Below are 12,942 nucleotides of genomic sequence, written 5' to 3' on the forward strand. Positions count from 1 at the left end.
CGTCTCCCTGCCACGGCTGAACGTGAGCAACAATAGCAGCCCGAATTTGAAGCTTTCGTGACTGCAAGGATTCATACTCTTAGGTTTTTTCGGTAAAGTCATGTAGATAAAAAAGTAATTATAATAAAATAAAATAATAATAAATTAAAATAATTCAATTCAATCACGACGTTTCGACCGCTTGTGTTGCGATCGAAACGTCGTGATTTGTTTTATTTTATTGCTACGTGACTTTACCGAAATAACCAAAGCGTACGCCTCTGGTTATGCTGTGCACCCCAACACCCACCCCGATCCCAATCCGCCCACGTGCTCCCCCACCCACGTGGCTGCACTTTCCCGCCATCCCGGCGTTTTCCCGCGTAAATGACGTCACGCGAACTCGACCTACGTCATCGCCATATGGTTTCGCCCGGGCTCGGGGGGTCACGCACGCCGCCTGATCGCAGCCCCTCCCCTCCTCTCGCTTTATTTTTTTGCGCGTGTGGCTATTTGTTTTTGGGTTGCCGTTGTAACTTTACGCGTAGTTCTTTTTTTCTTCTTCCATATTCATTCCGCGGCGGCGATGTCCGACTTCAAGCTGGGCATCGTGAGGCTGGGACGAGTGGCCGGCAAGGTACGAGGCGCGTCTCCTTCGTTACGCCACGCGGTGCAGCCTTCACGTGTAGGCCCCATGCAAGCCGGCGTTGATATTCTCGCACATTCTCTGCGGTTGTTTTAACGAGTGCCCGTGGTTGTTGTCATTACGCGGCGCGACGTTGCGTTGCTTACGCCCGTACGTTAATGTGTTAGTGAGGTGACTACAGGTTTAGGCGTTTTAAAATAAACGAAAGCGTTGGCCACGTGTAGTCGGCCATGTGCAAGGTGGACGGGAAGTCCCTATACACTTGTGTTGAGGCGTGCTATGGGCGTGTAATTTTGAAGGGGTGTAGGGACTTCTCGCCCACATGTGAGAAACAAAGCGGATGTTGCGAGCCGGTGTTTTACCCGAAGCGAGTGACGCCGGCCTCGCCTGGTTCTCTTGCCGGGAAGCCTAAGCTAGGCCGTCGGCATGGGGCTGTACATACGAGACCCGATGTGTGACTCGCTATATTTCGTGCTGTTCTTGTCTAAATCTGTCAGTTCGGCAGCAGTCTGTTGCTTAACATAGCTTAACGCTCGGTGCATCGCCAATGTTTTAACGGGAGGCAAAGTGAAAGTTGGTGGAATTTAAAGTTTACGTGTGCAACTCGTACACGTGCACCACGTGTACCACGCGCTTGGTGTGTCACTTTCCGAGTAGACTCCTTTAATTAGTAGAAGGCCGATGAGTCTCGCCACGATCGGATGTTACTCGGCCGCATTTTAAATGTAGGTGGATAGACATAATAAGTTGCGTATCCGCATTTTGAGTCGCGTGCGTGTGTTTAGATACATAGCTAAATTAATTGTACCGGGCTTGAGTGGGATGTTATCATGAATGTGATGGTTTTACATGGATTGTAGTGTATTGGTTTTTTTATTCGAGAACATGGACGAGCAAAATTAAATTGCGACACACGATCTTCTCGGTGGTGTAATAAATTAGAATTATGTACGAGAATTGAGATGCAGATTCCTCCTGGCCTCGTGTGTCCTCTGCTATGACAAGGTCCATTTCCCTAAAACGTCACTTGTATGTATTTGTATGATCTGTGTAAGGAATTGGCTAATTGATATTGCAGCGTTGTGGGATGCAATTACATGAATGACTCTATATAAAATTATATGTTACGCTTTTTTCGCACCGTACGTAGCCACCAACCCTGCTGATTGGATGTGTTGGGCAATTTTTTCTTTGAGGGCAGTCTTTTTATTTGCGTTGTGCATCACTGTCACCGGAGTATCACAATATTGTCATTGCCGTATAATTAATTAAGCCCCTCGTGTGGTCAGGAGGGTGAGTAGTATTGTGACATAGGGTGGAGAGGAAATGCAGACGTATGCCTGAACTTCTTTCGCGCCGTACGTAGCCGACAGTGCTTTATAGGAGGTATTACAAACTATACAGTATATCTGTAAATCAAGACGTTACATAGAGACACGGCAAGAGAGGAGGAAGACAAAAGCCTTTGGCTGGACGGGGAATTGCTACAATGCTGGTTAAGCATTGAGGGGTCTTGTAGCTTGTGAGCAGACACGTGGACGCATGACTTGCCAATGACAGCATGGGAGGGGAGGGCCATTCACCAAAACGTGCGTCAAACGTTACCGCTTTTTTAAATCCTTTATATTAAGTTCACTTGCTTGCTTGCTTAGGACCGTGCAAATCTTTCGGTCGTCTTCTAACCCACTTCCCGTAATCCAATCGAGCTGACATTTTGCACACAGACTCGTTGTGCGTGACAATTAATTTTTGTGAAATTTTTTTCCAAAATTTTACACTGTTTAGGAAAAAATAAATAAATATTTAATTACCAATTGTTTAATGCTGCCAGACAATCATCTGACCCATAGGTGGCAGCCATGTCAAGCCAGAGGACGAGAGGACTCTAGCCGCCCCGATGCCACGCATATAAATGATTTATAGTGAAAAACTTTGTTTTTACGGGTTTACTTGTTATCGATGAAATCACGTGAACGAATTGTTTTGAATGTTGCCTTTTAAAGATGGCAACAGTTGGCGACACGATGCCGTGTTCACGTTGTCCCTTGTCTTCGCAGACCAAGTACACTCTCATCGACGAGAGGGACATCCCGCTGGTCGAGAGCTACGCTTTTGAGGTGAGCTTTGGAACATCACAATGTTGAACCCATGACTAGCAGCGCTCGCGATGCTGTCAATTCTTGGGAGCTAAGCAGGTTGGACTATGAGCCTGAATATGACTTGGGACAGATGACCAACCAGAAAACATCAAGATTGTTTTTGGCTGCCACAGGCCAAGTTGTGGGCAGCAAGACGCCAAGGCAGCGAAATCCATTGTTTCCTGCATTATGTGCCCACATATCGCCCCCCACTTCACCAACTTGAACTGGCCAGCGCAGTGAAGAATTGTCAAATTATCCTCCACGGAACTTGTAGAGAGGCCCTCGCCTAACAGTGGATTGACACAATTGCTTTATTTGTGCATGTTTAATATCAACGCAAAGCCTGCTTTGGCAGCCTGCGCCAGTTATCCAGGACATTTTGGGCTGCGGATTGGTAGCGCACAGATTCGTGAATCTCCTAAACCTGCTGGGCTTTGAATTGATCACGAAATGTTAGTACAGCAAGTGGGTTCACGAGCCAAGCTGTGCAGTATTTGAATGTTAGAACCAATTACAGGTTTCGCCAGTTACCCTGGTTTCCTCCAATGTGCAAAACATAATTTAAAAGGGAAATTGGATGATCTTCCCGAATATGGGAAACCTATAAGGTCTTAAAATTGTGAGGCTTTCCTGTAAATTATGGGTTATATATATATGTTATAATATCAAAAATTTCAGTTTCTGGTTAATGCATGTGGATATACTGTGTATATGTATCTTATTGCTGTACATTATTGCTTGCAATTTTTTGCACGTATTAATTGCACATTTAAAAAAAGTAATTACTTGGTTACAGTTCCTAATTTTAAGTTGCCTGCTGTAGTAGATGTGGAATATGTCAATGGCTATTAATATTGCTTGCAATTTTTTGCACGTATTAATTGCACATTTAAAAAAAGTGATTACTTGGTTACAGTTCCTAATTTTAAGTTGCCTGCTGTAGTAGATGTGGAATATGTCAATGGCTATTAATAGAAAACGTCATTAATGTTGTTGATGGTGTGTTGATGTTGATTGCTGTAATGACAGAATTCGCTCTTTGCGATGCATGTGCGTATTTGTCAGTATGTAAATTAATTTTATTTGATCAAACCTCATGTTCGTATTCTGTAGGCAAAGATGGAGATAGATGCAGATGGGAACGGGGCACGAATCTTCGCTTTTGTCTTTGACTTGAACAAGGGTCGTAGTTCGGGCTGCTGGCTACACGAGATGCTGTGGTGAGTAGCACTGGGTGTCGCTGTTACTGTGGCTTGGGGCTAAAGCAGCTGAGAGTGTCATCGAAGCACGGTGCTATACCACTGACATTACAGCTCACTTTCACAATAATGCACTTTCACAGGATCACTTATCACCGTGGGATGAGAGTCGAGGCATGTAGCAACCTTGGCGAAATCCCATGAGAATTTTATACTAAAAAACACTGCTGCGGTAGGTTTTACTGGATTGTGCTGTCTGAAGTGTTTTTGGGTTTGGTCCATGTGTTCGGCACGATGTCAGACGTTTTGCTGCACATTCCTGGAGCCCCTTCTTAAAAAGAAAACCTAGACAGCAGTACAGGCTTGGAGAGAAGCTCCCAGCACGTGGAATAAAACTTTGGACGTCATGCTGAACAACAGTCGGTTCAACGCAAAAACACTTAGGAGAGCTAAGAGGCATAATTGTGATGTTTTTTTAATGCTCTGGCGTGTTATTGTGTGAGCAGACTGCTTTGTGCAGCAGTCGTTAAGGTATAATTAAAAGTACACAATGTGTATGCCATTATCATGTAGGTAATGTGGTGTTTTACATTCGGTACTGTGTTCACTACAACAGAGAACTTAGCCATAACCTTTTTGCAACTTACCGTCTCACGTAGTCTTTAGATGGAATGTGCGCAGCTGCAGTCTTGCATTTGGCACACACACACACCCATATCCAAAAAGCACGGGCTTAAACAAATGAGATCGAGCTCTTTGTGCTTTTGTCAGAGTGGCAGATGGTGGGTGGCATGGGCTGTTTAAAGGCTGTTTGTGTAAACTTTTACAGGGCCACATGGATCATTGCCAGGGCCAACTAATCCCTATTGACCAAAGAAAACAATGAAATGGTGGTGCATGCTTGGAGTGAGAAATAGTTTAGTGATTTGCAATGTGTGGTCGGGAATGTTTTGAATTTTATTTCTGCTATTTTGGCAACTTAAAAAATTGAGCAACCATTAGTAATCTGGCATTATGCTTTAGCCTTTTTTACAGGTGCATGATTTGGCTTGTATTTCCCTCCTTTGGAGAAGAGTAGTGGGAAACAGTAAGATTTGTCAATGACTAATCATGCACTGGTTACATTAAAGGGTCAATATTTCGCAGTGGTGAGGACGTTAATGGTGTACGCACTGGTTAACAAAGAAGTGTTATTACTTGGACATGTAATTCCCAATATGTTATTTGAACTATATTTCTTCCTGCCTCAGCAGTCCACCTGCTGTATTTTTTCACCTAAAGACGATAGCTTATGTTGCGATTGAAACATCATGATTTTGTATTATTTTTCCTATCTACATGACTTTACCGAAAGACCTAAAGAGTGTGAATTCCTGCAGTCACGAAAGCTTTAAGTCAAGATTTATACAGTACAGTTAAAGAAAATCTAGTATCTCAGAAAATAACACAATGTCCTATAAATAGCTATAAATGTAATAAAATGAAAACCATTTATATTTGAAACAATGTCAGCTTTGAAATAGTCGTAAATATAAATGATAAAATATTCAAATAGTGCAACTACATTTGCTACAGTACATTGCGGTGTCCATGTAGATTATAACCTTAAAGTGAAAGATGCTATGACAAATGTGTGTGGAGTGCGTAAACGAACGACGGGCTGAAACTGACGCGCTTGTGTGCAATAGGGAGCGGCACCAAGGAGGGATTGCCACGGGGTTCACGGTGGTGCACAAGAATGGAGTGACTGTGGACAACCGATTGGACAACTTGGAGCTGGTGCACACCAACATGAAGCCGGTCGTGGAAGAGATCCCTAGGAAGCAGAGGCAAGTACCTCGTGTTCGTCCATAGTATTACTACTGTAGTGACATTGCGGATGTCACTGTGTGGTGCCGGCCCGAGAGGGGCACGGCGTGCGATGTACTCGCATAGCGGACATCACGTATGTAGCGACATCGTGAATGTCACCGAGCAATGCCAGCTCTAGCGAGACACGGTGTACGATGCATCGTCATCGTGGACACCCCATAGGTGGGTGTAGTACCAGCCCTAGAGGGGGCTCTGTGAGCGCTGGGATAGCGCTCATTGGCACCACAAATGGCGTGCAGTGTTGACTCCTATAGGAGGGAGTGTGAGAGTGTCAGCCATGGGATGAGGTTACCCTAGGCTATGGCACTCTGGTTGACCCTGGAAGGCACGTGACTAGTAAGATCTACACAAGGGCCCCAGGTGGGGGCTAGGGGGTGGTCACGTGTCAGGGTGAGATCCTACGGTAAGGGTCGAGAAACGACGAGATGTTTCTCGAAGGTGGTCGTGGCCAAGGGCGGTGCCAGCCACGACCCGGGAGCATATAAACCGGGTCCCCACAGGGATCGGGGCTTAGCTTTGCTGTTGTCATCTGAAGATGTACGATCTACGTACAACATCCAAGAAGAAGTCTCCAACATGGATGAGGACCCAAGCCAGGGTCCTGTTGGTTGTAGCTACTCCCAGTAACTGGCATAGTTAGTCTGGTGATCCACCACCATAGGTTATCTGGTAAAGGGGCAGTAGTAACCCCTTTGTGTTAATGTGTTGGTGTTAATAAATGTGTTGCTTCTAAGAAGTACATCTGTGACTCGGTTGAATCCACGACACTACTACTAAACCAGAAGTCTCGTTATTGCATGGGGTAGGTCAGCTGCTTGCATTTTTATTCTTCCTGTTTCTATTCTGTTCCGCTCCTGTTGCCATCCAGTGTACTCATCTTCTTCCACCACTTCCTTCCATCGAGGCCGTCTAATCTGTAGTTATACACTGCTCTTTAAGTCACATTAAGCAGACTGGGATTTTCAGCTGCAATTAACATGTTTTTCGCAGACTATAAATTGCTATCTTATCTCAGCAACTGATGAAAACATGTATAACAATTTCATCACTGAATTGGTTAATGTCCTTGTGTGGTGCTGCTGTTGGGCTGCAGGGAGCAGAGTTTGTATTGGCTGGCCATCCAGCAGCTACCGAGTGACCCGATTGAGGAGCATTTCCCCGAGCTGGGAGTCCTGCGGTACTACAACGCCAATGGAGAGGCAGTAACGGAGGGAGAGGAGGAGAGTGGGGCCTACTACGAGTGTCACTACCCCCCTTGTACTGCAATCGAGAGACAGGTGAGTTCTAAGCTGTTTTCGGGCAGGGAAATAGCTTGATGTTGGAGATAGTCGTGTAATTTATTTTATTATTTTGCTGCCCTCCTGGACCCTTGAGTTAATTTTGTGTATTTATTGCCTCTCCTTGTCTAAAAACTGGTTTTCCAAAGTGCATGCCTTTCTGCTTGTGAACAGGTAAACGACTAAAATATTTGTATCCTTCTCGCTCTTTTCTCCGTAATCTGTGTAGCTGCGAGAATTTCACATCTGCGGGCGCTGCAAAGCCGTGCGCTACTGTGGCTCGCAGTGCCAGCAGCGCGACTGGCCGGCGCACAAGAAGCGATGCCGAGAGCGGAAGCGTTCGAGTCACCCGGCGCTGGAGCCCGAGCGGTGACTTCCCCTGCTGCGTATTTCTCCTTGCGTCGTTGAGCAAGGCCTGCGGAGAGTGATGGGAGGCGGCAGCGGTGCCCGCCCACCGTGCCACTTCACCCTTCCTGGACTCTGTTACTTTTAATGAGAAGAGGTTTTCGCTGGATTTACAAATGCTGCACTACTTATGTTCGCGCGTCTGGGTGGCCTCTACACAATGTGCGCTGTTGGATGAAGGATTTTAAGAATTGTTCAGCAGCCATACTGCGAAAGTTTTGAACTATTCGCAATTCCCTCAATTTCACAACTGCTACCTTCATTGTACATAACAAGCAATGGTTTTTAAGCCGAAATAATAAGTACAGTTTTTTCATACGCGTTATTGGGAAATGTTATTTATAAGTTTCAATTTGCATTCTGATATTTTCAAATGGAATAAATCACTTAAATTATTTGTAACTTGCGGATAGAACATCCAACTTCCTTTTTTATTATTTTAACTTGGGAGCAGTTTTGAATGTTGTAAGCTAGTTGTGGTTTTCTTGGCAGTAATGGTTTTTTACTGCAGTGTTGATTATTGTCAAATCGGATCGTCATTTACAAATGGTGCAGTTGACGAAAGTGTTTCAGTCGGCTTATATTCCCTACTTGGATTAAGATGTGACCAAGTGAAACTGATTATGGTTCACTCGTGCTACACAAATTGTGGCTTTTGACACTAAGCAAATGTACTTAAAAGTTCACAGCGTTACCGTTTGCCAAAGTATGTGGTGTTGGGTTGTTGATTGTTATTTGCAGCCATTGACAATGTTGCATATGGCATCAAACGTGGGTACTTTTGCAGATCTGTTAACAATTTCCACTGGAAGCAAGAAGCAACAGTTTTAAGAATCGATCGCTGGATTTGAGCAGTTTGATATTTCATACGTGTACCATCATTAAACAGTGCATACTTTCTCTGGGTAAAATTATGACGTAAAAACATAATCGGTAAGGTATGATGGCTGCGTAAGGGCAAAAGGGAAAGTTGGACATGCATAACGCATTGCCTGGTTCATCTTCTTGGTTCTTTCGGTAAAGTCACGTAGAAGGGAAGTAATAAAATAATAGAAATAAAACAATAAAATCAAATAATTTTCACGACGTTTCGGCTACAACGCAAGCAGCCGTCTTCAGGTGAAGGAGAATTATTTGATTTTATTATGTTTTATTATTTTATTACTTCCCTTCTACATGACTTTACCGAAAGAACTCAGAAGATGAATCCCTGCAGTCACGAAAGCTTTAAATCGAAGCATTGCCTGGTTGGCTGGAATTTGACTGTCAGGGAATTAACAAGTATGTCTTGTTGACACGTGTCACTTTTTGAGCAGAAATCTGCACCTCTGCTGGCCACTTGAAAGGCTCGTAAACGCATCTGTTGGGCATTTATTTTGCCTGCACGGAGGTAAATAAATGACCTGTGATTTGCAAAATGCTGGTGCTTGTATTGAACGGGAAAGTAAGTAAAACGTTTCTTGCCGTTTTTAAACAAGGGTGCCTGCTTTGCATAGTGGTTTCTTTGTGCGTATTGGATGTTGGCTCATTGACCCGTTGAAACACATTCACTGCTGTGATTTTATTAAAATGTCGGTAAAATAAAGAAGGTAAAATATCTGTTTTGACTCTTTAAAAAGTGGAAATTTCAATCGAGTGCATATGAGGTTTGCTCTTGTGATTAAAAGTTGACGGATATTACTGCATGGTCTTCTGGTGACTTGGCATGAGGGATTAGCAATGTTCTGAAAATAGGAAACCTAATAGGTTGTGGTAAACCCAACAATACTTTTTTGAAAGCAGTCTAGCGTTTATCATTTCTATGTGACGAGACACCTTTACGTGAGGGTAATACATATTTGGAATGTTTTCTGTGAAGTTTTTTCCTTTTTGTGCATTAATATTCGTGAGAAGCATTAATTGCAACGTTTTGGAGCAAACGTAAAGTTAATGCCATCGTGTTGACACTGTTTGACATGTTCAGTTCCTTAAGAAGCTCTTTGCAGGCAGTGACGATGTCGGACATCGTGCCGAACAGCATGGCGTAAAACCTGGAATGCATTCCGCAACTGCTAAAACCGACTTCAGTTTCATGTCCTTCAGGGAAATTGATTGTTTGATTTGAAGGGTGGGTCTTCGGCTACGTTTAGGTGTTGGCTTCCACTGAAATAGGTTACGCGTTCGATGCTCGTTTACTCCGCAACACGAGCGCTTCAATTTGACGTTTCACTTGTGCATTGAACCAAAGCGTCCCAACTGGGAATATCTCGCACGTCTTGATAACAGTTAATGGCTTGGATATCCCTCCTGCAGAGTACTTTACAGAATAAGAAAAAATTTTACCCGTAAAAACAAAAGTTTTTCACCATAAATCCTTTATATGCGTGGCGGCTAGAGGCCTCTCGTCCTCTGGCTTGAGATGGCTGCCACCTATGGGTCAGATGATTGTCTGCCAGCATTAAGCAATTGGTAATTAAATATTTAAATTTTTTCCCTAAACAGTGTAAAATTTAGGATTTTTTTTTCACGAAAATTAATTGTCACGCACAACGAGTCTGTAGAAAATGTCAGCTCGATTGGATCACGGGAAGTGGGTTAAAAAACGACCGAAAGATTTGCACGGTCGTAAGCAAGCAAGCAAACACGCAAGCAAGCAAGCGAACGTAATATAATGGATTTAAAAACATTGCGCGTATTTGTGTGACCGATTGGATAATGGATTTAGAATTAACTGTTAATACCTGTGACTGATAATTGAATGCAACGATTAAAAATCTCGTTTGGTCAGTTGCGCATGTGGGATACACATTGTGGGTTTATCCAGTCACGAGCCACGCCTTGTGAATTTATGTAGCCATGCTTCTAACCACAAATGGGCGTTGTTCAATTCGAGTAATCTTCCGTTCTGCACGGATATGCAGACCTGCCTAATGCCTATGCTGTACTGTATACACTTGGATTGCGAATCTATTGACCTGATGGAAAATCACTTTAGTTACATTTGAAAACAATACGATTGTATCCCAATAATTGGCTTTGTAAAGTCCATTGCACACGTCACCACTTTTAAATGGGAATTGGATTGGGATCCGTGCCAAGTCTGAGTAAAACTTAAACAAGAATCCTAGCCGCCTATACCGAAATCACCGCTTCTGGGTTAATTACTCCAATTATGCAACACAAGGACGTAGTTTATGTTTGTGCTCTGAGGATCAAGTGGAATGCAAAACTGCGGAATCAATGTCAGTTATTTATCTCGTCATTGAACATTTCGTATGTAGAATAATGTATAACTATTCGCAACCAACGAGAAATATAACTTGCTTGCGCATGTCGGTCAACATGCATACCCTTTCAATATGTAGCTGGCAGCAGCCTGTGAGATTACATTCGTGAGTGCAACAGTAAATGGATAGGCTGTTGTGTCTCGTACTCTGTAGGGTAAAGGTGCAGCCCTACAATTGCTTTCTAACGCCACTGCTGGCGGAAGGAGCCTCCACTAGAGCGAGCTCTGAAGAGCCAATCTACAGGATGGTCCAGATGTCTTGTGACCTCCAATTGAATGACCCCTAAAAAAAATCTAGATTTGAAGTTTTCGTGACTGCAAGGATTCATACTCTGTTTTTTTCGGTAAGTCACGTAGTTAAAAAATTCAAATGAATTAAATCACGACGTTTGGGAGGAAACAAGCTTCCGAAACGTGATTTAATTTAATTTTTTACCTACGTGAATTTTACCCTAAAAATTGTTCCCTTTGCTTATTCGTTTCTGTTTTCACAATCGGTGGTATACCAAAAAAAACATTACGTTTTACAGAAATGGGGTTCCCAAGACATCTGTATTATTCTGTTGAAGAGCATTTGGCCTACCCCTCCACACTGTACTCTGGTTTTTTCGTTAAAGTCACGATAAAACCAAAGAGTATGAATCCTTGCAGTCACGACAGCTTCGAATCTCGCCTCCACAGTGGCCAGACGACTTGGAAGAGGTTGGAGTTGTGTGAACATGGGGTTTCGTTCTGACCAGAACTTCACCGCTGGTCAGGGCGAGTCTGAACTGTCACTGACCTTGTCCTGTTTATTCCGTCTGTACGGGTGGTATAACCCACACAAGACGCTGGGGTAGTTTTATTTTCGTATTCAGTGTACTGGTACCGGTATGCAAAACGATGAGGAAATGGGACTTCCCTCGGACGGACGTCACTGCCCACATGTTTCGAGGATACTGCGAGTAACGGTGAGATTCAATCATTGGCACTGAACAATTCACTGCCCCCTCCACCCACCCAAGATTCGATTGTAAATATTCTGGGTAACTATTATCTTGCGGGAGTAGTAGCATCATTTTGGGGTGCATACACTTCTCGACAACACCATTGTCTCGATCAGAGGTAGGGCACATTTTCAAAGAAGAAGAGATAGTCTTTGGTTCTTTCGGTAAAGCCACGGAGGTATAAATTAGAATAAATTAAATCCGACGTTTCGGGCGCAACACAAGCGTCCGTCATCAGGTGGGAAAGCATGCTTGTGTTGTGCCTGCAACGTCGTGATTTATTTTATTCTATTTTATACCTCCGTGACTTTACCGAAAGAACCAAAGAGTATGGATCCATGCAGTCACGAAAGCTTCAAATCAAGAAGAAGATACTTTTTTTTGTCTTTGACCAAATTATTTCGAGAGCCTCATCACATGCGGGTCTGCTTGTATACAAACATTCGGTACACAGCAGCTGACAAACAAACTCTGAATTAAACAAAACAGGTTATGGAATAATTTAGTATTCTTGGTTCTTTCGGTAAAGTCACGTAGAAGGGAAATAATAAAATAATATAAATATAAAACAATAAAAATAATTATTGCTGTGGATTTCACACCTGATGATGATTGCTTGTGTTGCAGTCGAAACGTCGTGATAATTTTTATAGTTTTATATTCATATTATTTTATTATTTCCCTTCTACGTGACTTTATCGAAATAACCAAGAATATGAATCCCTGCAGTCACGAAAGCTTTAAATCAAAATAATAATTTCGTCTTTATTATTTAACAATACAGTTTGTACGTTTTGTCGTCACCAAAACGGCAACTTTGCGACTATGGGACAAGGTCCGATTTACGACGGGGTTTTTCCAAAATTGCGTGTGGGGCAATGAAGTCGGATTTACGACGATCATATTTACGACGGGGTTTCAACATTGCGTATTTGGTGAAAATCGGGTCCTATTTACGACGATTCTACATATGACGGGGTTTCAACATTGCGTCTATGGGGAAAAAACTAAGGTCCTATTTACGACGGGGTTTCCAGGAACGCATTGTGACGTCATGAAAGTGGGGGTCGGGGGGGCGTCTGTGCAAAAACTTGAAAGTGCTTAAAGAAGCGAATAAATATGATTTTAAGAAGCGAATAAATTCGATTTTAAGAAGCGAATAAATTTTATTT

General features: G+C 43.1%; 1 protein-coding gene across 1 annotated transcript; it reads left to right on the plus strand.

Annotated features, from left to right (window-relative positions):
* Positions 1–417: 417 nt before the first annotated feature.
* Positions 418–9,118, plus strand: ZMYND19 (zinc finger MYND-type containing 19). The gene is made up of 6 exons (XM_061550565.1): positions 418–616; positions 2,683–2,742; positions 3,880–3,986; positions 5,654–5,798; positions 6,935–7,114; positions 7,344–9,118. The coding sequence occupies exons 1-6, from the start codon at positions 566–568 to the stop codon at positions 7,485–7,487; spliced, it is 687 nt and encodes a 228-aa protein (XP_061406549.1). The 5' UTR covers positions 418–565; the 3' UTR covers positions 7,488–9,118.
* The last annotated feature ends 3,824 nt before the right edge of the window (positions 9,119–12,942 follow it).

The sequence above is a fragment of the Lethenteron reissneri genome, chromosome 12, assembly GCF_015708825.2.
Source record: "Lethenteron reissneri isolate LAM-NWPU_2019-01 chromosome 12, ASM1570882v1, whole genome shotgun sequence".
NCBI classification, from domain to species: domain Eukaryota; kingdom Metazoa; phylum Chordata; class Hyperoartia; order Petromyzontiformes; family Petromyzontidae; genus Lethenteron; species Lethenteron reissneri.